The sequence below is a fragment of the Melanostigma gelatinosum genome (genome assembly GCF_949748355.1).
Source record: "Melanostigma gelatinosum genome assembly, chromosome: 7".
Classification (NCBI taxonomy): Eukaryota; Metazoa; Chordata; class Actinopteri; order Perciformes; family Zoarcidae; genus Melanostigma; species Melanostigma gelatinosum.
In genome coordinates, this window is record NC_136640.1 from 23660558 (window position 1) to 23686581 (window position 26024).

The following is a 26024-nucleotide window of genomic DNA, read 5'->3' on the forward strand; positions in this document are numbered from 1 at the left end:
GGACTTTACTAGTTGTAACCCACAGGAGACAAGCCACAAATGTGTACCGTGATCCACGAATCAATCATATGCACATGTAGTTTTGAATCTGGTGTTTTGTGGTCATATCCACCATTTGCAAATATGCATAACTTATTCTGAAAACATTTTAATTTCACATAAAAGGATGTTGGTGGATCCAGTCGTTCACGTGAAATGACTTCCACACATTTGCATCATAACTATTAAAATCAAATAAAAACATATTGCACCTCGTGTTTGTGGATTTTCTTTTTAGATCTGCTGCGGTACAAATAAAACAAAAACATCTGTAAACAATTAGGAGGGAAGTCACAAATGTCACGTGTCCCACAAAATTACATTCACACATGTGTGAAAACAAACTTCCATAAATCAGTGATTTGTGGTCTGGACGTGAAAGAAAACATAAACTCCCGTCTTTACAGTTTGTTTACAGCTTTATTTTTGCCAAGAAATAAATTACGGAACTTTCAAACAATATGAAACAAGCAAAACAATGCGGCACATGAAAGTAGTGGAACGTCTCCTCCGCCAACGCAACGCTTCTCCTCTTTACTCGATGAAGTGGCAAAACATTCGGCTGGTTTAGATGTGACTGATTGTATTTAGTGTCGTCATGACGCAAGGCTACAGGTAAGTATGCCCACCTGTGGGAGGGGGGGGGGGTCCAAGGTGAAAACCACAGCCCGCTACACAGGCTTTAAAAAAACAAAAGACTTTGAAGAGTTCCACCAGATGTCTACAGAGGGGTTTCAGCTTCACCAGCTAATAATGACTGCTGATTGGACACATTTAACTATTGTTAAACATGGATTAAAATACAGTGTCTAATAAAGAAGGGCAGTAAAATAAGACCAGTTCCTGTATGTCAAAACAAATACCATGGAGGGAAGTGACACCTCGTTGTGCTGTTAATACTTGAGTAAAAAGCTAAACTATGTTCTGTGCGGTTTTGTTTGAAGCTCTACAGCCTCAGACTCACTGTGGTTCTGACAGCTTTCGCGGAAAAAGACAAGACTGGACGACCAAATTATGAATAAAATTTAAAAGTGACATAAGTTTCAGAGTCAATTTCAGAAAGAAAAGAACCCATAACTCAGTGGCCACTACCTCAGCTTCACCTGGACAGACTGGTGCAGTTCAGTCCAACTGTTCCGCCATAAATTCTGCTTTTATGATGCCTAGAATGTTGAGTTTTTGTCATGGAGGTGTAAATTAAATTACGTTTCAGCACTGACATCTTGGTGTTGTCCGGTACAACACCATCTTTAACTATGGCCCTCAATAACAAACATAGAATTGAATTTCCACATTTCTAACTACACATTAACATGCTGGTGTTACGCAAAGTCAACTTGAGGCTGATGGAAATGCCATCATTATTTTTCAGGTATCGGGTCACAAGTGATTCAAACTTGAACCTGCCGATGGGGCAAACGATCAGGGGATCAAAGTTATTATAGTTCATCCTCTGGTAACCACGAACGTCTGAAATGTTCGCAGCACCGAGTCAAAGCAGGAAACTGTGCCAAAGCGTCTTTAGTGTGTCACACATGCACAGACAGAGGAATTACTGCAAATTCAGGCGTAACAGCTCGACGCTACAGATTGTTTCTGCAGATTTACTAACTTGAATTCCTCCTGCAGCGAGTTTTCACAAGGAGTCGTACACAGACACAGGTTTTGAAATGATTTCTGAATATTATTTCAAACCCGCAACATCGTGAGAGCAGTTAGTCTTTAAAGGAAAACTCGAGCCCAAAATGTTCATTTTATTATTTTCCTAGCACTCCTATAGTTTACCCCAACTTGCCACGTCTAATTTTAACAGGAACCTACATTTCCCAGACTGCTGCTTTAAATCATATCAGGCCGTAAGGATGTGGAAATCCAACTTGTGACCAACACGGGAGACTGCGGTTGTGCACTCTTGTGTAAAGTTTGTTCTGCTGTTGCTTTGCATTCTGGGACAATTTCTGTAGGAACGCATGACTCCTCCATCTTTGTTAGAGAAGACAAATACACCAAACAACACAAGTTACATCACCTGCAGCATACCAGTCACCGCTTTGGGTGGATCAGAGAATTGTTTTTGCATTTCTACGGATCTGTTGGGGAAGATGAAATAAGTGGAGCTTACAGCGTTAAAACTGCTAAAAAATAAATGACTCATTTCACAGTTCTCCGTGTACTCGAGGTGTAAGAACACAGGATAGTTTGCTCAATACTAACTGGTCTGTGCATCAGAGAATAAAACTGCTTCATGGGATCGACTTGGGGAGTTTGTTTCATCTCAAGGCCTTAATAACCACATTGAGAAAAGAGTTGCTCGTAAGAAGAAGAACTCTGTTTGCAGTGTGTGATGGAGTGATAGGGATAGAGTGCCAGAAGCCATTTCAGCCTTTGGACAAGCTGCAGGTGTGAATCAAAACTATTAAAAGTGAAAATCAAATTAGGCTGAAGTCTTGCTACTAAGTTGAAATAGAGGAGAGAGTCGCAGTAAATAAATGCTGTGTCAGCTCTATGGACGCACACTGAGAAAATATATTTTACAAAACCAAACAATGGAAAGAAAGTTTGATTGATGAAAGTAACATTTGTCATAAATACTGAATAAATATATATTTCTTTAAATGAAATCCCACACATTCACTGTTGTCTTTCCTCTTCCGCTCAAGTTCAGTTCAACAGGAAATCCAAAAACACGCTCATAAAGTAAAGTCACCTATTGGGTCACAGCAGTAGTGAGGTGACGAATGGACGTATCCTCAGTGGTTTTGACATGAACTCAAAAGAGCAAAGCTCCTCTGATCCCAGTGCAGCGGATTCATCGTGTTGTGACCCAGCAGCTTTTTTCCCCTTCCTATTTATTGTACTAGTTTCTGCATCAGTAGCCCTCAACTCCCAACAGCTGCCTCTGATGAACACTAAACACAGCGTCTCTGTTTTCCTACCGGGAATTATTTCTACTTCAGTCTTTTCGTCTCGGCCTGAACTGCCCAGCTGATAATCAAATCCAAAATGAAGCTGCAGGTTGTATGAAGCTCAATTGTCACATGGTGAGTGTTTAGGATCAAGAGCTCTATTGCTACGTATTCATTTTAAACACTAACGCATAGAAAATACAAAAAGAAAACAAGTTGAGTTTATCCAGATGTAGTTTTCCATGTTTGGTAAATATTAAAGATCTCATTTTGGATTCAGATTTAACACTCTACTGTATGTGGAGCGCGTTCTCAGTCCCAGTAACTCGTCCTTCTCTTCATACACCGCCCAACATTCAGCTGAAGCTGGGGTTATGTCTTCATGTACTGAAGTTCTGTTCTTCACATTTGAAAAACAGAACTTCTGCTACCTGATGGAGAATCTTTGGCATTTCTGAGAAAATGTAGCGCTGGCTCTACTACACACTACTGACCACCATTCTCTCTCTGCCTTTATAGCTGGAACAAAACAAAAAAGGTCAAGCTATACAAAAACAATGAGGTCACTGGTTTAGGGACCAGCTAACTGAACGTGACCCCGGGCGGCTGTGGCTCAGGAGGCAGAGCGAGTGGTCTGAAGTCCTATGGAAGGTAGAAAAGTAAGATGGTGTGTTCGGGCCATTGTAGATACATATTAGTCGGGGGGGGGGGGGGGGGGGGGCTCAGAATTACTGAGATTAAAGTTGTAAATTCACAAGAAAAACCTCAGATGCTCTCTGAGAGAACATTGAGGATGGAGCACGGCGTTGTCTTTGCATCCGTCCATCACAACGTAGCTCCTGATGCACTAATGCCATCACCTCGTCCAAATCATTTGGGTGTTTTTGCTCTGAAGAGGCCCAGTTCACAGCAATGTCTCTTCACAATTTGCTCCCGAGGGTTGTGTCATCGGTGTGTGACTGTTAGATAGTCCTGATGGGCAGGTGGCGCCTTGCATGGTAGCCCCTGTCATCAGTGTGTGAATGGGTGAATGAGGACATGTAGCGTTTAAGCGCTTTCAGTGGTTGGAAGACTAGAAAAGTGCTATTCAAGTACAGTCAATTTAAAGTTTACCAAGAGTCTGCATGCTTGTGATAACATTGGGATTCTGGGATCAAATCAACAGTATTTAACACGCCGTGATGTGATTGATCACAAGTTTTCAAAGTTCTTTTTGCATTTTCTCGTAAATCGTATCACTTTAATCTTGGAAATTCATAGTTCATACTCCCAATAAAGTCAAAAGAATCTGCGAGTCACAAAATATATTGTGACATCGGCAGAAAACACACAGAGGGAATTTAGTACTAAAGAGACTTCTGCAGCATCACATCAGCTAAATGTTGGGATGAGTTTCTGTTACAGCACGCATTGGTGATAAACTGCTGATAAACAGAAGCAGAAAAAAAATACCCAAAATATCAGCATTTCAAAAAGGGGGCTGGTCATGAGTTCCCAACGTTCTCAGACACAACCAGAAAGTGTGACAGATCCTCCAACAAACAAACAAAAACCATAGAGCAGCATGCTGTTGAAAGTGTGCGCACACACACGCAAACACACACACACTCACACATACAATTTGGCAAAAACACTCCTCTGTAGTTTTAAACTCTCCATCCGTGTCCGCTCCTCCTCAATGGCAGTTTTCACTTGCAGCATTTTTTTTTGCATTCCCACTTCAAAAATGAGACTAATGTTGAAGAGGAGGGATGCAAAATGGCTGCCGCCAAGACGGCAGCTGCGGCATTAAGTGAAAGCGAAGGATCGATATCAGCTCGTTACGTTCGCCCTCCCGGCTCCTCCTCCGCAATCCGTCGCTGACAAAGTAAGGCAGGAAGTATTTCATGGAATATTGTCACCATTTCTTTTCCTCTCAGCCGCTGGGAGCAGACGGACTCCGTCTCCTCGGCTGTGATCCGACACTGGAGGGCAGGGGAGACAGACAGACAGTCGGCCGACTCGACTCTCACCTCGATGACACACTGGCGTCTCACAAACACAAATAAATATCCACACTGTTGTTTGAAAAGGCTCCTCCTCCTCGTCCTTCAACGCACCCCCTACTTCTCACTGCTCCCTCACACCTCCTTTTGTTCCTTCTCCTCTCGCAGGGTTTTTAAAGCGCCGGTTGCGAGGCCAGGAGTAAAACAGCAGAGCGAGGAAGCGCTCCCTCCCCCCCTTCCTCCCTCCCTCGCTGCCTAGGCCATGTAGATGAAGGTGTTGATGTCCGCGTCTTCCCTCTTTATGTACTTATGTTCGATGAGCCACTCGATCTGCTCCTTGATCATCTTCTTCTGAGGCAGGAACATGTTCTTCAGGATCTCCACCAGCTCCGTCTGCAGCTGGGCGTTGCTGAGCCTCTTCCTCATCTTCATGATTTGGATGATGGCCTCCTGATCGAAAAAAACAACAATATAAGCATGATGTTGTACTGTTCAACCTCTACAAAGTGTACTGGGGTCTATAAACACAAGCTAATCCCTCCTGACCTGGCTCACAAATCAAACACAGACGACAGCTGTTGGGAACTGTTGTCAGGCAGTACATCTTTGGCATCACTGGTTAAAAATCAAGATAATCTTTCGGCATATTTTAATGAAAGTAGTCTGAGTGAACTATATTTCTGCACCTCCTCTTTGGCTCTTTCTTTCAGGCTTTACAAAATATAGCCGGTGGCGGAAGATTTTGAACCAATCACGTCATGTCAGACAGAGGGACTTCCTATTGGCTGTTCGACAAATGGAGATGCGGATATACGTCCCTTCAGATGGTGAAAGCCTGATTTAATGGCAAAATATTCCGCAGGAAAAGTTGCTGTTTTTCCTCCATCTCTGAAACGCTTCAGCGATACTTTAGCTAGCTGGAGCCTCTAACCACAGTATGTCATCGCAACAGGACTTCACAGGTTGGTAAAGAAAGCAGGACGGTAGTTCTCGTAGAATTGCTGCTACATGACGGCACCTGGATCACAATCGTGATGAGGATTTGTTTTCCGGTATACCTGACGGCCAGAATATCCCTGCTGGCTAGAACACTGTAGGCTGTGTTGTAACTGGCGATTGAGCAGCAGAACCACTGACGCTAAGTGCTGTACTTTATATTCAGCATAAGGGGAGGGTTTCTTTAAGAATGGCTCCAGTGTCATTGAGCCACGATTTCAGGCCTGCCTAACAATCCTAAACACAAAAATAGGTGAAAAACCGTTTAACAAAGCCTCGGCCTTTCGTAAGTATGAGAACGTTAAGAAAATAATATGAAATAGTTCTTGCATGAGGTCCACTGTGAGTGTTTTGATGCGTATTTTGAAGTGTATTTTTGCACCTGAGTTCTGAGTATTCTGAGCTGAACGATTCCTTCATTCTCCTCTTCCCTCATTCGCTCTGTGGTCAGCTGCAGCCGACCAATCAGATTGATCTTTCCCCGCTTCTGGACTTTGGAGTTTTTGCTGAGGGAGAAAAAAAAACGGACACAAAGACGCAGACAATATATATATAAATAATATCACAATTGTTTTAACTTATTAAAATTAGTTTCTGGTGAGGAGGCATTTAACATCATGCATAGTTGTGGTGTGGTGCGGACCTGAAATTGCTGGTTAATTTAGTTGATAATCAGAACAGATATATTGAGTGCATGAATATCATTTTATATTTAATTATGCTACTTTACAAAGGAGTGGAATTTGGATAATGAAGCCTTTTGGAGATAAAATAAAATACATCTCTTAGCTGAATTCAATCATGGATCAATGGGGACACCCACATTCTCGTCATACGTTTTTCGGGGGGAAAAGTTATTTTTAAAAGCAGCACAGCATACATGAGTGAGAAGTCCTGGTTGACGTAGAAGAGCGTGCTGTCTGTGAAGTCTTTGGGCGAGCTGACTGGGGGGTCATACGACAACACCTGTCTCTTCAGCTTGGGGAAGGCCACCAGAGACTGCACAGAGAGGAGAGAGGAGTCAATCTCAAGATGTGAAACATCACCAGACGTCAGTTATAAATACCACCAATGTGTGCGTGTTTCCTTTCTACACACAGTCACCTTTCCTTGTGGTACTGTTAAATTACCAAGAGGTTTAATTATGCACAAACAACATGTTGGCAGCCTTGGGTGTGTTAATAACCTGACTGGTGGGTTGGCAGACTAACCAAAAACATGTCTGTCAAAATGTGGTGTAAATCTCAGGTGTAGCCTGGCAGTATTTTCTTACCCATGAGGGGCAAAGAATGTATTTAACCGAAGTAAATATCTAAATCTCGCACACTTGTACTATAATTGGTGGATTGAAACGAAGCATTTAACAATGTCTCCTCGGTCTGACCCAGAGTGTGCGGCGTAGCTCTGCGTCAGGCAGCTCCGTGGCCAGTTTGAGGTTCTCAAAGGTGATTCTCTCTCTGGGTCTCTGGTTCCAGGCGAACAACACCGCCAGCTGGAACGTCGTCACCTCCAGGTCGTACTGCCCCACCTCGTTCTTAAAGGTGATCTGAGCAGAGGGGAGGGAGAACCAAAGGAGGAGGTGAGAAGAGCAGAGCGTGGTGACACAGTGTCGCTCTGGCGGTTTGCTTTAGTAGTAACGGCGTCACAATTCTCCAATGTCACCATTCAATTGGACTTTTCGATTTTAAGGTCACGATTCAGTTAGATTTTTAAAATTATTTTCCCACTCTGCCAGGACCTGTCCTCTGGGAAGAGCATTTTGTTACCTTGGTACCGTGTGGAGTTTCTGACCACCAGTGGAGCTATGGGGCATGTTGTTTTGTATTGTAAGTATCTGTTGCTTGATGTGCAGTCCTACCAAAGGTTTCCTGCAGTAACATGCAGATAAATGCTGCAAAGTACCAACAAATGCAAGGAAGAAGAAGACATGGATGTAAACAATGTACGTTTCTATTTGACTCTTAACACTCAGTAGTGACCTCTCTATATAGAAGCTTTCATGTTAGTAGCAAAGTCCGCCATTCCCTCACGGGACTCTTTCAAATGTTACTAATAACTTTAGTGTAGGAAGAATATGAGGCATATAAAGTTCAGGGAAATAAGAAGAGAAGTTGCATGGACAAAAGGAAAACATTTTCGTAGTAATTTGGAGATGTACGTATTAAGATGCAAGTATTTTAACTCCATGAGATGTTGATGTATGGCTCTAAATGGTGGCCTGAACCCTTATCTACTGTTACTCACGATGCCGTTGGACATGAGGTGATGCCAGTGGAGTTTGCGTCCGCTGTGATTCCTCTTGTAGAAGTCTTCCACCTCTGGGATCAGGTCCTCCAGCTCCGTGGGCAGCGAGACGAAAACCTTCTCGCTGCTTCGTGACCACGCTCCGGCGTTCAGGATCTTAATGTTCACACTGTCCGCTGCAGGGAAAGAAATCAGGAACACAAACGTCTTTTAATCTAATTAGGTCCACATAACCCCTCGCCGTTCACTTAAATAAAGCGCGCAGATTATCAATTTGCAAACGTTTCAAATTGCATCCAAACTCTGATTGAACAGTATCAGTCCTAAAATAACTGTGTTTATGTTCTCACAGGTTATATGTCTGCTGCATGGCAGAAGAAGTGTAAGAAATTTGAGTGTCGAACTGTGTGTTAAGAAGTTATAATAAAAGTGTTTAATGATTCATATTTAAGAATTCATAATTAGTCATAATCATAAGTGTTTTGGAAATGCACAATTAAGATAAGCATAAAGTGTTTTAGGATTAGTAGCTAGAAGTAGAATTTGTAGACATGTAGCTTTTGCCAAAAGTTGCAAAGTCTTATCTTTTATATAGAATGTTTATCATAGAAGGGTTAAGCCATAACAGACAGTCATTGAATGTATTGAGAGCGTAGGGACAGAGAGACTTGTAGACAGGCGATTACAGAGTGCACCAGGATAAGGCCCCTGGGAGTTAGCCAATAGGAATTGTGATGGACAAAAGGGGAGGAGTTTCAAACCGGATGTGGGAGGTTTTCTTTCAGTCTTTTTTTCTCTTCTTGCGGTTGCTCTCAGCGGACACAGATGTTTACGGGCTGAGGAGCTAAAGATGAGTTTTTTTGCACGAGGGTTTTTCGTTGGTTTTATTGTTTCATATTCCATAGAAGTAGTGTACTTCACTGTATAATTGTATTTGCTTCAGTAGGATTAAATTCCTTTTAATTGTAAACCAGTTTGGTAGATTTATTATCGCAGCGTCTCTACTGTAAACAGCAGTTGGACCATGCGCTCCGGCCTCCTCTCTGTGGGGTGAAATCCAGCCCCCCACAGAAGCGATGACAGGGACACATTACAGCAAAGTGATAATACTACACTGATTGGCACTCTTGCTGTATATTGTTGCTGACCGCAGTGCTTCGAAGCTTCGACCGTTGCCATTACTCCCAAATAGCACATGAAATGAGTAGTGATTCCACATTTTTAACTTTGCATCAATGTTGTTTATTATGGTTATTCTCAGACAGATAGCGCTGTTTGTTGTGTGCAGAGGGTCTCCGGTTGCAAAAATAAGTCAGATTGTTTAGAAATTGTTTTAGAAGTCTATGAGGAAATGACTACTTCTCTCTTGATCTATTACCTCAGTGAACATTGTAATTATCTTCAATACAGCATGATGTTCATTTAGTAAATGATGGTCCATGTAGACTGAAACAGACCATAAAGCAGAGCATGCTTTAGGGCGGGCTTACTGTGATTGACACGCCGTCTTTACGTCATTCCTCCACATTCCAAATATGGTCACTTCTGTTTATTGGTTGCAATAAAAACCAACATGGCGACGGCCGTAATCCAAGATGTTAATAGAGCTACATATGAGCTAATTATTTTGAATGGGCTATTGCTGTAACGCATTTGATGTGATAAAAAATAAAAAATATATAAAATCTGGAAGTCCGATTTTTCGTCCTCGTCTCATATTTAACAAGTTCGAGGAAGGTTCGACAGCTTGTGTTGTCGTCTTCGTCTCCGTTTTTGATGCACGGGCTTATCGGGATGCTCCTCGTGTTAAGATGCAACGGCACAACGGGTTATTCTACGACACAACCTCCAAGAGAGAACACGCTTTATAGAAGCTTTATATCTGACTGAGATCTGTTTCTCTTACTGACTCATAAAGACAACGATGTTTCTCTCCTTCTCTTTACCTGTGTGTGGAAGCACACATTTGTATTATGTGTGAGAGAGATTGATACAGTTGACTGAAGCGTGTGTGTGTGTGTGTGTGTTGTACCTGGGAGTGCCATCCTGTTGTGTTTGTGCATCTCTTTGAAGACCTGATTGAGGTCCTCTGAGACCTTGATGTCCTGAAACATCCTGGCCAGCTTGTTCACATAATCTGCAGGCATCCCTACTTCCTACAACCACACACAGACACACACACGCACACACACACGCCGGGGAACAAACCAAAGGAAGAGGAAAAAGGACAACAAAGCAAAGGACAAATGTATTCACTGTGCACCTGTTTTCAGATGTTTTTCTTTTAAATCTGTCAGTTCTAAATTCATCGTCAGATTTTTAGTCTTGTTTACTTATTGTTTGACCAGATATTTCCACATCATAATATTGCTAAAGTTATGCTGTTTTTTTTTACATCCAAGTGGGCACGGCACAACTGGGCCCCGTGCCACGTAAGTGGTTCAGCAAAGTCGATCAAATGTCCTGTTAGCAGCCTACATTAACGAGATGATTGATGTCAGGCTGTCTCGGTTCCTGCGAGGCTGATCCTCTCAAACTGTCTCGTTAATTCGAACCAGACAATCGGGATCAGGATGATTGCGCGTGCTCGTCCCACTTCCAAAGGGGGAAGCGTCGCTCACCGAAACCATGACGTTCTAACAGTACAATGTTAAAGAAAGAGCCGCTTTCTACTCCGCTGATGCGCAGGAGATGATCATGAACGCATATGAGGATTTCAAGACCGTAATCACGGCAAAATATAACACCGCCACCGCTGCGAGGGCGAGACAGGAAGCACGCAAAACATCACAGACAAGTTAAATGCGTAAGTGTTGGGAAAATGTATCAGCTAATTTAATGCCTCATCACCCCAACCAATCAGATCATATGTCTTTAATGTGCTGCTGGCAGTAGACTTCATGATGCATCATCCAATGAGATCTATAGCGAAAATAATGATCTCAACTCTTTCAGAATAAGTAGATAAAAACAAGCCCAAAGAGTATAAATGATACGAATTAATATGAGGACATATGTACTGTATGCCCTTATGTATCATGTAGCCTACTATATATATATATACATGTATGTGTAGATTACCATGTAGAACTAGTTTGAATATGTGTGTGTGAGAATCTGTTTATGGGCGGATCAGTATGTGTATTATTCATAATCAGACATTCAATCAATTGAAGCAGTGAAAAGAAATAGTGTGTGATTCTCTCTATTCTTATCATGAGTCCACCTTCATCATGTTCTACAGTAATGATGTGCTGGTGTACTAATAACACTGTCATATCATTATGAGTGCTTTAACCCCATGTATGCAACCAGCCATCAAGAGGACATGGGAGCAAGTACACACTAAGCACACACACAATTCAGAATGGTAGTCAATACAATATGTGCCATGGTAATGTAATGAACACATCCATAAGTTTATTAAGCGCCAAATGAACTTTACGAACAGCGCGGCATGCAGCGGCTTTCCCCATGTTCTCCGCATCGCCGACACTGTACAACAATGTAGCACTCGCAGAACAGCTCAAGGCTGCATCCAGTCTGTGGGACAGTCAGTGCTCGGCTGCGGCGTGTGGTGTTCAATGTACGGCTCGAGGAGGTCTAAATAAATGATTCCTTGTCGGCAGAATCGATAGCGCTCGTATAGGAAGTCATCATGATGTGATAACGGATCTTGGCGATGTGGAAGAACTCTCTCCCTATAAAACGCTCATCCAACTAATATCCTCCTTCATCAGTGGATCTCTGAGGAAGGGAGCTGCACATTAATGCAATAGAGCACATGTGTCAAACTCAAGGCCCGCGGGCCGAATCCGGCCCGCCACGTCATTTTATGTGGCCCGCGAATCCGCCAGCAAAAAAAAAAAAAAAATTTGAAAAAATACTTTTTTTTTAAAGATTATTAAAAGTTCGACTTGAAAATAAAAGTATCCCCATGGTCGAAATTATGAGATATAAAGTTGAAATTATGAGATAGCATGTATCTGTGTACTGACATTACAACAGGTGGACCTGAGAGGCAACAGCCCGAAAAGTGGTTTTCCAACGATTGAAAAAGGTCGACAAATAATCCCAAAATATCCACGAAGAGAAAAATGTATGCAGAGGGAAGAAAATGTAATGAAAGATGGGAAAGCGAATACATGTTTGTGCTTCAAGGAGAAAAGCGGGTCTGTCTTCTGTGTTATGAGGCGTGTCGGTGATGAAGGATACAATTCACGTCGGCATTTTGACACCAAACACGGAGCTAAATTGAACCTCCAAGAAAAACATCAAGTTGTCCAAGAATTAAAAGGCAGACTGCAATCACAGCAGAATACATTTACAAAAGCTACAATATTTGTACACTTGAATAAACAACAATCAAATGCAGAGACAGTTATTTACCAATATGTTAGGGAGAAGTTAGTTATACAGTCTTACATTTACAACCGGCCCTTTGAGGGCGACCGTGATGCTGATGTGGCCCAGAGTGAAATGAGTTTGACACCCCTGCACTAGAGGCTTCTTAGTTTGCTCAGCTGGTTTTAAGGATCACTGTGTGTCTCACTTTACATGCATTTCATGAACTCCCGTATAACCCCCAGTATATGCGCAAGCGCATTAGACTACCGTATATGACAGGAGCTGCCATGTTTTCCGGGGGAGATCCAGCTACCTTCACTGAGCCTGCGCTGGAGCAGGTTCAAGCTTATGGATGTGTTGCCATGGTGATTTTGCCGAACTTGCTTCGTGGAACCGAAAAGCCTGATCTACGTCATCTTATCCTGAAAAGTATCCGGCTAACTAAGTTAGACACGTACGTGGAACGGGGCCCTGGTTTCCCCCGGCAAAGCCCAGCAAGGTAAACAGCTGTTTACAATGTGTTGGTGGTGTGCCGGTTTGCACAAACTGAGGTAAGAGCCTGCTGTCTCCTGCTCGTCATCAACCAGCTCACTGTGGCTGTTTCTATATTTAAGTTTCCTCCCTGTACTATTTAAAACTCTTCCACTGACCAAAATAGAAGCAAATACACTTCCATATATTTTGTTGTGCAGACAATTTCACTAACGTATTATACCACCAACGTTCTGCTAACTTGCCAACAAATACATCTCTGCAATGAAACCTCCCACAGGCCGTCGCCAGGGAAAAGGTTTTTATGTGAAGCCGCAGTAGCAGGACACGTTTGGTTTGCATTGATGGTAACAGCTCCAGAAAAAAGTAATAAGGTTGAAAGTACAAGTCGTACTGAAGGTAAACTCCAAACCAGAGATTCAGTTACAGGTTACTGAAGTTATAGGAGCTGAACAAACAACGACTACATATTCACCAGCGCAGAGACACATATGCTACGAGCTAATACAGAAATTCTCTGACGCTCATAGAATATTCAATGTTTTTTTCTCTACTTCACCTACTACCACTGCCCTAATACACTGTATAAAAACTGATGTACAACTGCTTTGTTGTCAGACAAAGTTAAGCACTGATCCGGACAAAGAATTTTAAGACAGGGATAACTCACTCTCAGCCACTCCACCATGTTCTCTTCAATCTCGCTGTCGGCCGAAATGTCCAGAATCAGGCGCCTGGTCAGGTGAGCTTTGTGGTAACGCATGAACACGTCTTTATTCTGGACGTACTTCAACACCAAGAGCTGCAAGGAGAGCAGATAAAAGAAGAAAACAGAGTGAGAATAGAGGACAAAGGGAAGGCGAAAGGAGGAGCGAGGTGGATCAGATCAAAGCGAGTTCGCCCTGATGACCAACAGGACGGCGACTCACCACTTCTTTGAGTTTGAGCTCGATTTCCTCCGAGGTGAGTTTCTTGCTCAGAGGAGTTTTCCTCAGCAGCATGTCACAGTAGTTTGCCAGCAGCTCAGGACACTTTGACTCCGGCTGAGTCTTCATACCCACACTGTTTGTTTGGATGGACGGACACACACACACACACACACACACACACACACACACACACACACACACACACACACACACACACACACACACACACACACACACACACACACACACACACACACACACACACACACACACACACACACACACACACACACACACACACACACACACACACACACACACACACACACACACACACCAGTTTTTGTCAAAGAGAAAAGACAAGTGACGCCGGGTCATTCCACATCTACAAGGACAATAATGATGTTTCCACTCACCCTTTCTGCTTCAAAGGCAGCTCCAGTTTGAAGATTGTGGCGTCATTGACAACGGCCTTGTAAGCCTGCAGGGGAAGAGGACAGAGAACGGGTTCATGTGAGGACCAAACAAGTAGGGCTGCGACTTACGATTCCTACATTTATTATTCAGCTGGTCATGCTTTAGATTAATCAATTATTCATTTAGTCTATAAGAGGTCAGAAAATACTGTGAACTAATGTTAGAACTGCACAGTTTCCCCCTTTAGCAAATGCTGTCTGATGTGCGGGAGCGCTTGTTTCGAACCCCTCGGTAAACAGACGCAAAGCTGTTTTCTACTCCAACACAACTATGTAGCGAAAGCTAATCGTGATGGTCAGCAGCTTCCTTTATTCAATGTGATAGAACTGCAACAACTTACTGGGACGTAAATAAGAAAGACACGTCACTATGGAAATTAACTACTTTCTCGTGCTGTCGTTTAGTGGCAACACAAGGAAATAACTGTCCAATCAGAGCTCTGCATGTTAACTACGTGCCTCACACTTAACACACAAGCTTCTGGCTCGAGAGAGGAAAGGGAGAGGCTGCTACTTCACTCCATATGAGAGTATGGAGTCCATAGGTGTGAATGGGGATCAAGCTGTAACGCTGCTTGTGCTGCAGGCGTAGTTCTTTATCAGTACACACATTTTGGAAACCAATGTTGTGAGCTGGAGTGAACTCAAATGCCTTTAGCACAGCGCAGATATAACCCGATTTGTTAAAACAGACCTTATCTCTGGCTGTGAGGAAGCGAGGGTCGTCCTGGAAGGCCTCCTTCACCAGCTTACTGAAGCGGTTAAACAAAGTCAGCAGCTGCTCCACGTACTTCTCAGAGTCCTGGACAAACACAAACACACGCATATTTGAAACTACTGTACATGTTGTAAAAGCTGCCCCCCAATATCAACTATTAGTCTTTTAGTCAGCTGGTTCATTACACGCTGTAAACTCCTCTCCGACTTCTGGACTCTGCTGCCCCAGATCTCAATAACGACGAGTTCCTGCTATGAACAAATCGACTGTACGACATGCTGCATGTTCTGGGATGATTATAAGACGGCTCCACTAGTTTGGTAAAAATTATAATCCAAAAGTTCGACGAGTGATTGTTGTGATAATTAATCACATCTGAACTTTTAATGATTCATTTTTTTAAACTTTTAATCCATTTTTTTATTTATTTAATTGTTTTATCAAACGTCAACAAAATACTTCTTCACGAGTATTTTTTGTTTCTGAATAAAGAAAGTGTTTGGGTTTAATCATACACATGTATGTATGTCTACTTTACCTGTGTATCCTTTTACTTATGGTTTACTACCTGGGTTGCTTCAGGAAGGGCATCAGGCGTAAAACATATGTTTTTTATATCATATTTGCGGATCATAAAATCTGATTTCCGTACGGGATCGGTCATGGTCGGGTTACTCAGCCAGATGGAAACAGATGATCCGCTGTGGCAAAGAATTTACTGTTTTACTGCCCGTTTCCTTCCTTCTTGTACAAGAAATAAAAGATATTTTTTTATTTTACACATTATAATCGTTGTAATCACTGTATTTGAATTTCTACACTATTTTATGTCTTAGATTTTTACTTTTTGCTGAATATTTCTTTATGTTTATTGAGATTTGGAGCCTGGGATTGGAGAATGTTTCTGCCAATGACTCTGCAACTGTTGGTTATATGACAACAAACAACTTGAGACTTAGACCGAACATGAGATTGGGGAGATGAGCTGAGTAATTGTTGAAGCGAGCGTTCACGTACGGATGTGATAGTCTCGGCAGCAGCCACCATGTCTGCTAGTCCAGCATTGACGATATGTTCCTCCAGGTCTTTCAGCACGGGCTCGATCCCGCTGGGAACCTTGTCCATCAGGGAAAACATCAGCTGCAGCTCTGTTCAGGGAGAAAACACATGAAACACGCCATGGATGTCAAATAAGAACTGGATACGGCGCCGCTTCTTCTTTCTATTATGAATCTTTTATCCAAAGATGGTTTATATTTGTCACAACTTTCCTCGAGCTGAAAAAAAGCTATATTAAAAGTCTTCGGGCCGAGTGGGAACTTGCAGGCAGGGCCAGCAGAAGAAACACTACTGCCGATACTCAGTGGTAAACCTGTAAGCTAGGAACTTCTTTGTTGTATGCGCCAGGCGAGCAATTCTCATTGGACTAATAGGCGCCATGTTGGGGTTCTTATAATACATCCATGAAACATACTCGCTGAATTCATAAACTTCCTACACTTGCAGACTCATCTGACTTTTAAGGGTGTGTAACTGTGAAGTCCAGCAGGCAGAGAACTCCCGAAATGCACAATTCATCAAGTCCCCATTAGGCCTCTACGGGACGTCCTGCCGTCTGCTGAGGGTGCAGGCTTTGATCCTTAAGTTAATCATAATTCTGAGCAATATGGATCTGACACTACAACTACTAATAATAATAATAATAATGATGATACAAATATATATGAATTATATAATAACAACATTTGGTGGAAGGCAATATAAGACTGTTGTCTTCTGACGCTGTGAGTGATCAACTATGACTGTCGGCAAGTTGCACAGCTCTACTGGCCTCGCTGGCAGGAAGCCAACCAACACCGGGAGCAGCTTTCTATTTTTAAACGTCCATCTGGCTGCTGCAATAGTGAACGTCGATGCCACTACGTCTGGCAGACTTCTCTGCAGCACATGACTTGGGATTTGACGATGGTCAGAGCGATCGCCAATAGCAGATAGCTTTGCCAATGTCAAACCATTTTTGGCTCATTTTCTCATTAATGTATTAAATTTAGTGCTGGGCAACGATTCAAATATTTAATCGCGATTAATTGCATGGATTTTTTGCGATTAATCGCATTGTTATGGCAAAGTTCAATCATGAATTCAAAAGTAGTGTATTGCACACTTTTATTTTAAAAGTACTGCTATATGAACTAAAGGGCAATAACATTTGGTTCACGAGATGCAGGCAGCATGTTTCATACTTAATGTGAATATAATTCATACTTTGTTGGCATCTTATTCTGAAAACCAGATGTTCGTCTGAAGAAACCAGATGTTGTCTGACGTTAATCTTTCCGCTAACTTTCAAAGTCCTTCGCTCGCTCCCGATCTGTGCCGTTTAAATGAGTTTACCGTGAATTTCAGCATATAGGTGCACTAACATTACCGACTATAGGATGTTTGCTGGCTTTTATCCCACTGTTCTTGTCATCCTCTTGTTGTTATATATATGTATCGTCTCTTGTCTTTCAATTAAAAAATTAAAAAAAATTAAAAAATTAAAATTATAATAAATTAAAGAAATGCGTTAACGCTCGATAAAATAATTGTCGGCGTTAATTAATGAATGCGTTAACGCAAAATTAGGGCGTTAACTTGCCCAGCACTAATTCAATTATTATTATAAGCAGTCGAATTAAATCAATATCAATTTAATTTGCCCCGTCATAGTTTCATGTCTGCATCCCCCACATACAACCATCACACACACGCTGTCCCTGGTACTCAATGGAGCAGAGGAGAGACTGAACTAGGGCTGTGCCCAATAGCTTAGAAGCTTCATGATGTGGACATTTTAATTATTATTAATAATTTACAGAAAAAGTCCACCTTCTTCTATTCCCCTCTCTCTGTCACTCTACACACACACACACACACACACACACACACACACACACACACACACACCTCTCTGTATTTGTCTCAGTTCAAAAGCCTAATGTATTTTTAACGAATGATTCAGCTTGAATCTACATTTCTTGGCGTTTAGGCTTTCAATAACGACATTACAACATCAAACAACGCTGTACTTACTGTCCGTCTCGTTTCGTTTGATCATGCCCGGACATTCAACGAGGATGGTCTCTTTGAACGAGGTCACCAGAGCATTCACACAACACTCCATGAGCTGTAAAATACAGAAAGATTATTCAGGATGACATGAGGGAAATAATTGGCAAAAAAAAATGGAAACAAACCCTGTTGTCAGACCCTGTTGAAGACACTTACTGCTTGAACAGAGTTACATTCACGACGTGTCTCTAGATATCTAAGCGCTCTCTTCTCCTCTTCTCTCAGCTTCGAGTCTGCCTGCAGAGAAACCCAACACAAAACACAGATACTAAGAATCCAGGTGATACAAACATACAATTAAAACTCTCATACACACATCCAAGGCAACACCTTTTCTCCTAACATCTGTCCACAAATTGTAGCTTCAATGGATAGTTTGAATCGGGGTTGTGTGAGTTACTTCGATGGAGAACCAGCATGAGAGCAAAGCAACGCATTTCAAACAACTAAAATAAATGTTTATCAGTTTAAGTGTTCGCTTACAGTCAGTCAGCCCTTTCCTACGGGCAACTGAAGCCATTATCTTTGCCACTTTACCTCACAGAACACGGGAGCTGCTGGTCTGCCGCAGCCTCGATCTGCTAGTTTGTGTTATTGTGCGACTTTGGTGTTTTAAAGGGTGAGTTCAGATTCACACAACAACACAACTAGACTAACCGATTGAGGCAGCAACTTCCGTATACTCCCCCCCCCCCCCTTTCATCAGAGCATTTATCAGTGGCATTCTCTTCTACATTTTAAAGACAGCCCATTCTTCATCCTACAGTAACACACTTAATAATATCATAATAATCAGCATCATTGTCGCGTACATATTTCATGTAGTTCTGGACGCCGTTCTGCTGCAGATAGGACGGGGCCTGTGTTCTGTAAAACCTCTCTGTGGAGTCCAGGTAGGCTTTCTCAAAGTTGTCCCTGTAGATCTGCAGCTTGTCCTCTGGGTTAGAGCACAGGTTGACTGGTGGGAGAGGAGCACAGAGATTGGGACAATCCAAGTTACCGTTAATGCAGTATTCAGTTCTTTCTCAGTCTGTTTGCGACGCCGCCCTCCAGAATGTTTACAGTGGACCCGTTTCTGTCCGCCCTACCGTACGACTCTCGTACTCCTATAACGAGCTGGGAGTCGAAGGCATCCCCCTGCCTCTCGGCGTGCACTAGCTTCATGGCGCTGTCCTGCAGGCGACTCTTAATGTTGGAGAAGATCGACTCGTTCCACGTGTCCAACATGAGCTGCAAAAGGGAAGAAGAAGGGCAGTAATAGTTGTGCACCCAAAATGTTGAATAAGTTAACCTCCATTTCCTGCCATCCAAGAATAGTTGAGCCCAATTTATTCATGAAGTGCTTTTAAAGGACACTCCGTCTGTCTGCTGAATCATCCCCTCCCTCCACAACAACTTCCTCCTCCGTGGCCTCTGCTGCTCTGCTCATTTAGTTATTTTCATCTCCTCTCCATCTTGCTTCTTACATGCCACCTCATTACCTTGTTGTTGCTCAGCTCTTCCACTCAAACCCCCCCCCCCCCCCCACCTTTCGCACGATGCTGTCCTCCATGTTTGTTTTCTTGTTGCTGCCTTGCTTGCCCATGAGCGTGATCTCCAGCTGACAGAAGGGCTTGGGCAGGATGTCGCACTGGGTGAAGAACTTCCTCCACTCTACAATGTAGGCCTTCAGCAGCGCCGTGTCGTCCTGGTGGCTCAGCACCCGCTGCCATGGCAACAGATGCAGGAAAAAGTTAAAGATGACACAAGGTCGGCCAAAAAATATGTACGATGCTTTGTCCCCTGTAATACTTGCTCTACATGTTAAAATGTAGAGTGTACTTCCACAGTGAACACGCTGATACATTTCACATAACTGTCATTGTTTACCGTTAATAGAGAGCTGCATGTTATAATGTATAACATCTATTTCCTGTTGGCTCACACGCTGTATGGGAAGCATTTTGATATTTGATATTCATTTGCTCAACAGTTTGCATGAATGAATGTTGAAAATATAGAGAGGGAGTTCTGGTCAGATTACTACTGTGGTGGTATGATGTTTTTTTTTTTACCCTTTTCTCCTGTTTGCACCGCAAGGTAAAAGAGACCAGGGTGCTAATTCAGGCATGAAAGTAACATGTTGAATAGCCGTAACATTAACATATCTGAAATGAGCTTACTAATGCTAAACACAAGCAAACATAAAATAAAAATGAAACCAACCCCCACACTACTTACAGCCTGTGCTTGTTTGATGAAGTCCAGGATGTCCTCTTTGAGGGCTTGGTGGACTTTGGCTGGTCCTTTGTCATCCCATAGACACACAGCATGGACATCTCTGGGGGACAGACGAGGGACAAATTCAAAGTTGGTACAGTCAAACTATGCACCTCAAACTCTGGGGCACTTTCCAGAGCTTTTACTCAACATGTCACAAACACACGTGGTGTAATACTTGCAGAAATATCTGTTGACATGTGATCGGTCTTTCCAGAGCAATTTGATGATGAGAGAGCTACACTGTTCCTGTTCCCCTGTTCCTCTTCTCATCCTATTTCTCAAGCCAAAAGCAGCAATCACCAACCAGGGCTGACAATTCAATATGAGAATGTATCATCTTTCAATGGAATAATATGGTGATGAAGTCCTTTATCTAGATATCGTAATATATAATTACCCTAGACCAGGGGTCAGCAACCTTTACTGTCCAAAGAGCCATTTTGCTCTATTTTCCACCAAATAAAATGTGTCTGGAGCCGCAAAAGCTGTTCGATATCACAGCTTATATACGTTTTATATATAGTGATATTATATATACAAAAACTATAGTTTGTTGTATTTATGAAATAATAGAATAAGAATACACACAATTATTGACATTTTATTGCTATTTTAACTTTCATGAAGAGGAGAAAAAAATACACTGGCATGTGTAGGCCTACATTGAGGTACAGAACTAAACACAGAACTATGCAGGCCTTGAGTCCTCCCCATAGTTGTGGGAAATAACTTTTAAATAAATATAACATATAGCTGCAGAAGTGAATCAAACACAGAACAATTCAAGTCTATTTGGGTCCTCTCCCCATGTTTGTGGAAAAAATATTAAATAAAAAGTAGCTTACTTTGAAATGAATATAACATATAGCTGCAGCCTAATATCTTAAAATGAGTGAACGCAAATAAATACGTCCACGCAGAATTAAATTCTCTATTTTCTTCCAGGAGTTTTCTTTTTTTGGATTTATCCATTGATAACCTCACAGAGTCTGCAATCACGACGAGCCACCTGCAGGGGAAGGCGCTTGACGGCGACGTAATAGGATGTGACGCACATTTTAGTTGACTAAATATTAAAAGTTTTTTATTTTCCGTGACACAGTATCACCTCAAACTCCAAGATATGAGGTGTTCCCTTTGAAAGATTGTCCACTGACAAAAAACATAAAAATAAATTTATTTTTATTTATTTTTTTTGCACAAAGACTCAGGGAGCCGCAACAGAGGGGCTAAAGAGCTGCATGCGACAGGGGTTGCCGACCCCTGCCCTAGACCTATCACCACCAACTTCCTCTTCTTGAACACTTTTTCCCTCCACATTACCCACGTTGTTATCTAAGGTTAGTCAGATAAGTCAAGTTAATTGTGTTATTCATAGAGCCCCAAATTGTCCTTAGGGGGCTTTACAATCTGTACAGCATACAACACTGTCCTTAGACCAGGGGTGTCAAACATACGGCCCGCGGGCCGGACCCGGCCCGCCACGTCATTTTATGTGGCCCGCGAATCCGCCAGCAAAAAAAAAAATAATAATAATTTTTTTTTTTTTTTTTTTTACAAAAATTTAAAGTTAGATGTGAAAATAAAAATATCCCCATGGTCGAAATTATGAGATAGAAAGTCGAAGTGATGAGATGGCATGTTGTCTGTGTGCCGACATTAAAACTATCACAACAGGTGGACAGGAGATGCAACAGCCCATAAAGAGGATTTCCAACAAGTTTCTCAACATGCGTACTTCTCTGTACTGAAACGTCATCAGTCTCAGCCCAAGTACTGTTCCAATTCAAAGTTCACATCGAGCCAAGCACGGCCCTAATGCCCGGATGTGGCTCGCTCTGCCCATTTTACCCGGGATGCATCGGAGGTGACTTGTCTGTACTTGGGACAGCCAAATATCCCAGAATGCATTTTGCACCAGCAACAGGAAACAATGGCGGAGGAGAAATCACACAACTGGAAGTACGTGTTGTGGAAGTCACAGATATCCCGGGAAACTAAACTAACTATGTTAGGAGTACCGTAGTTACATTTACACCGTCTTACATTTACAACCGGCCCTTTGAGGGCGACCGTGATGCTGATGTGGCCCCAGAGTGAAAATGAGTTTGACACCCCTGCCTTAGACCCTCGACTATGGATGAGTAAAAGCTACACACTGTTCCTTTAAGCTATGGAAACAAGACTCTTTTCCACACTAGTTTATGAGCGGGACACAATCTAACAACAGGCTTACCTACAAAAGTCTGACATTGTGTGGGGATTATGTAAAGCACAACACCTGTTGGTAAAAACGAAGCCTATGTTTTGCATGTGTGTGCTGCTCAAATGCACTAAAATAGAACGCTGTGATTTGTGAGCAGTCTGTTGTTCAGAGTAAGGCAACTGTTTTCAGAATCAGAGGCAGCAGCAGCTGAACTGATCCGGCATTGGAGACAGAAGGCATTAAGGGACGGAGCAGAAAGCATCTCTTACGAGAACAAGTCGAACCACTGTTGCTTGGTGACGGCTTCCTGTCTGAGCAGCTTGAGAACGATGGGCCGCATCGAATCCCACTTGTCCTCAAACTGCAGGGACCCCTTGTTCTGGAGGAGGAAGAGGAAGGAGCAATGAGGAATGTTGGGGGAGAGAAGAGAGTCAGAGATGCAGAGATACACAAAGACACACAGAGACTGAAGACAGACCAAGGGCTGGGATCAAGGCTAACTACATCTTCAATCTGTAGCTTTTCACTATTTTACATCAACGTAGCATGTTTTTATATCACTCTTATTAATATGTTCAAGTCTAAGTAAGTAACTGGCCACCTTTTAAACTGGCTTAAGTTGAAGCCTTGCATTGAACGACTAGCTGGGTAACACAAGGAAAAGAAGAAGAACATGTCATATGTTACAGTAACATTACTTTAAAATAGTATTTCATTTGCTACATATCAATCTGTTCCTATGCTTCATTTAAGCCATTTCATAATGATTTTCCCTGAAGTATCCAGATCCCAGAGGCCATGTGTGTTACTCACACTTTGTACATAATTTCCCTGCAGGTTTGCAACTAACATCTATTTTCCTTATTGACTGATGGGTCTACAATTATTGAAGTAATCGCCTCGGGATGAGAGAGGAAGTGAAGGCACACTAGTGTTGGAGAGGTGCTGACCACGGTGAAAGCACAAGTGTAAAGGAAAATAGTCGCACACGCATAGCCATGATGCAATCGTTTTTATAATTTAACAACATTTCCACATGACAGTCTTCTTCAGGGTGATAGCCTGATGGTAAATTATTAATTGTTTTTTTGCATCGTGGCTACAAGTATTTTCTTTTACTCTTAAATAATCACCTAATTATGTAGATTATCAAACGTCTGAAAATAGAGAAAAATGCCAATCACAAGTTATTGGAGATAACATTGCTTGTCCAACAGAATCAAAGAGCTATATTTAGAAATACATCAGAGAAAAGCAGCAACACTACCCGGCTACTTTAGCAGGACCCTGTGGTTCTCTGTCCACCTAGCAGGACCCTGTGGTTCTCTGCCCAGAGGATCATCGGAGTCTCACTCCCTACACTACAGGACATTTACAACACCCGCCTCACCCGCAAAGCACTCGGCATTGCGGGTGACCCCACCCACCCCTCCAACAGCCTCTTCAGCCTCCTGCCTTCAGGGAGAAGGTTCCGCAGTCTCCGTTCGAGCTCTACCCGGCTGAGGAACAGCTTCTTCCACCAGGCGGTCAGGATGCTGAACTCTCTCCCTCCCTCTCTCTCCCCCCCTGCCATCTCTCCCCTGACCTCTCTACCCTCCCCCTCACCCACCTTTCCCCACTGCCTCAAATGGAACATACCAGGACATCTACTCCCCCTCACACCCCTTCCCTCATCCAGCACCAGTCACTTTTTATCAGCACCAGTCACTTTTTATCAGCACCAGTCACTTTTTATTCTCTGCTGCTACTTGTTTAATCCTTTATCTAGGCCCTTATGTTCTTAACTTTATTCTATTTTATTCTATTATATGTTATATGTTCATGTCTATATTACACTGTGGGACTGCGAGAAACGGCATTTCGAATTTTCTGTATGCATAACACATGTGGAAACTTTGACAATAAAGTGAACTTTGAACTTTGAACTTTGAACTTTGAACCTACATTGGTGTCCTGTCCACCAGCCGGGGACAAGTGACGTGTATCGGTGGAAGAACTAAGTAAAAATAGTCCACTGTGTAAATACTCAGCTACAAGTGAAAGTCCTGCATGCACAGTTGTACTTAATGATGTACATTATATTACTGGATTATTAATGATGCATTAATGTGTTCAATACTTTAATGTTGCAGCTGGTAAAAAGGACCTCATTTTAATGATTTGATGAACTGTTGGGTAGCTTGTGAATTTCCCCGATGGATCCATAAAGTATTTTCTTAACCTGTAATAATACTTGATTCAATTTTGATAGTATTGCCTCAAAACTAGGGTAGACAGTGACGTTCAGTTGAAAGCAAAGTAGCATAAAATGGAAAGACTTAAGTACAGTAAAAGTACCTCAAAACTGTACAGTTAATGTACTTGAGTTATTCAACCATTGACCCTGTGGCTCTCTGTCCACAGGTTACCTGAAGCTGACAGACACGAGCCGTGCAGTGAGCCTGTCAAAGCTAGTTGACGCTAACCTACCTCTCTTGCTAGCATACCAAGCTACCTGTCCAGTGACTGACGGTGGACAGTCCGCGTTAATTATCAATCAGGACAAGACGTGAACTGTCTACTTCATAGAAAGCACTGCCAATAACTGGTGGAGCTGATGTGTAACTGGGCCTAGTGAACACAGAAGGTGCATTTTGACATGTTGAGAGGAGCTCGGTTAGTCAGCTAGCTGAAATAAAAGCGTTAGCATGTTAGCAACAATTAGGCAAAAAGAAACGGGTCTTCGGAGGAGGGGCGTATTGTTGACATTTATGTCCCCTTCTAGTCTCCATGCTCTTCGTTGTTGGGTTTAGGGCTCGGTACGGTTCTTGTTAAGCTGTGGCTCGTCCTCGCCGAAATGCCGGATAGCGGCTTCGGTTCGGCTTTGGTTACGGAAGAAGACACATTGAGGTCCGGGTTAGGACGGGTTCTGTTCGAGGCAGGGGTTATAAGTCTTTGGGGAAACAGACTCCGACACCACACCGGACTTCAACAACGACAGCGGTGACAACTGTGACTTCAAGCGCACCTATTTGTGCACTTATTTCATATATTTACACTATTAGTGCACACACATTTATGCCACAATAGTGAATATATACATATACGCTCTAATAGTGAAAATGTATGAAAACGACGAGTTTAAATCAGCACACAAATATGGGAAATACGATATATTCCAGTGCTTCTTACCTTTAACAAATTTGACGACGCCATGTTTCTTCAACTTATCACCTCGCGGAATCTCGCGAGACAGCTACTACAGCTGGCTCAGGATGAGGTCATGGGAATCTTGCACACTGAAAATCACAGTGGCGGAAGAAGACTCCTG

General features: G+C 42.5%; 1 protein-coding gene across 2 annotated transcripts; it reads right to left on the reverse strand.

Moving 5' to 3' along the window:
• Window positions 1-342: 342 nt before the first annotated feature.
• LOC306779827 (cullin-5-like) lies at window positions 343-25909 on the reverse strand (the record flags this gene model as incomplete). 2 transcript variants are annotated; one of them, XM_079271851.1, is made up of 19 exons in its annotated part: window positions 343-5380; window positions 6309-6432; window positions 6807-6925; window positions 7311-7472; window positions 8171-8346; window positions 10203-10326; window positions 13680-13811; window positions 13939-14071; window positions 14355-14419; window positions 15109-15216; window positions 16150-16280; window positions 18208-18301; window positions 18403-18483; window positions 19059-19183; window positions 19335-19476; window positions 19775-19951; window positions 20467-20566; window positions 22984-23093; window positions 25886-25909. In XM_079271851.1, 19 exons carry the CDS (start codon window positions 25907-25909, stop codon window positions 5186-5188), a joined length of 2322 nt encoding a protein of 773 aa, XP_079127977.1. In that variant the 3' UTR covers window positions 343-5185. The 2 variants fall into 2 exon arrangements, with proteins under 2 accessions (XP_079127977.1, XP_079127976.1); XM_079271850.1 differs by having other exon boundaries at window positions 19059-19204.
• Between the last annotated feature and the right edge of the window lie 115 nt (window positions 25910-26024).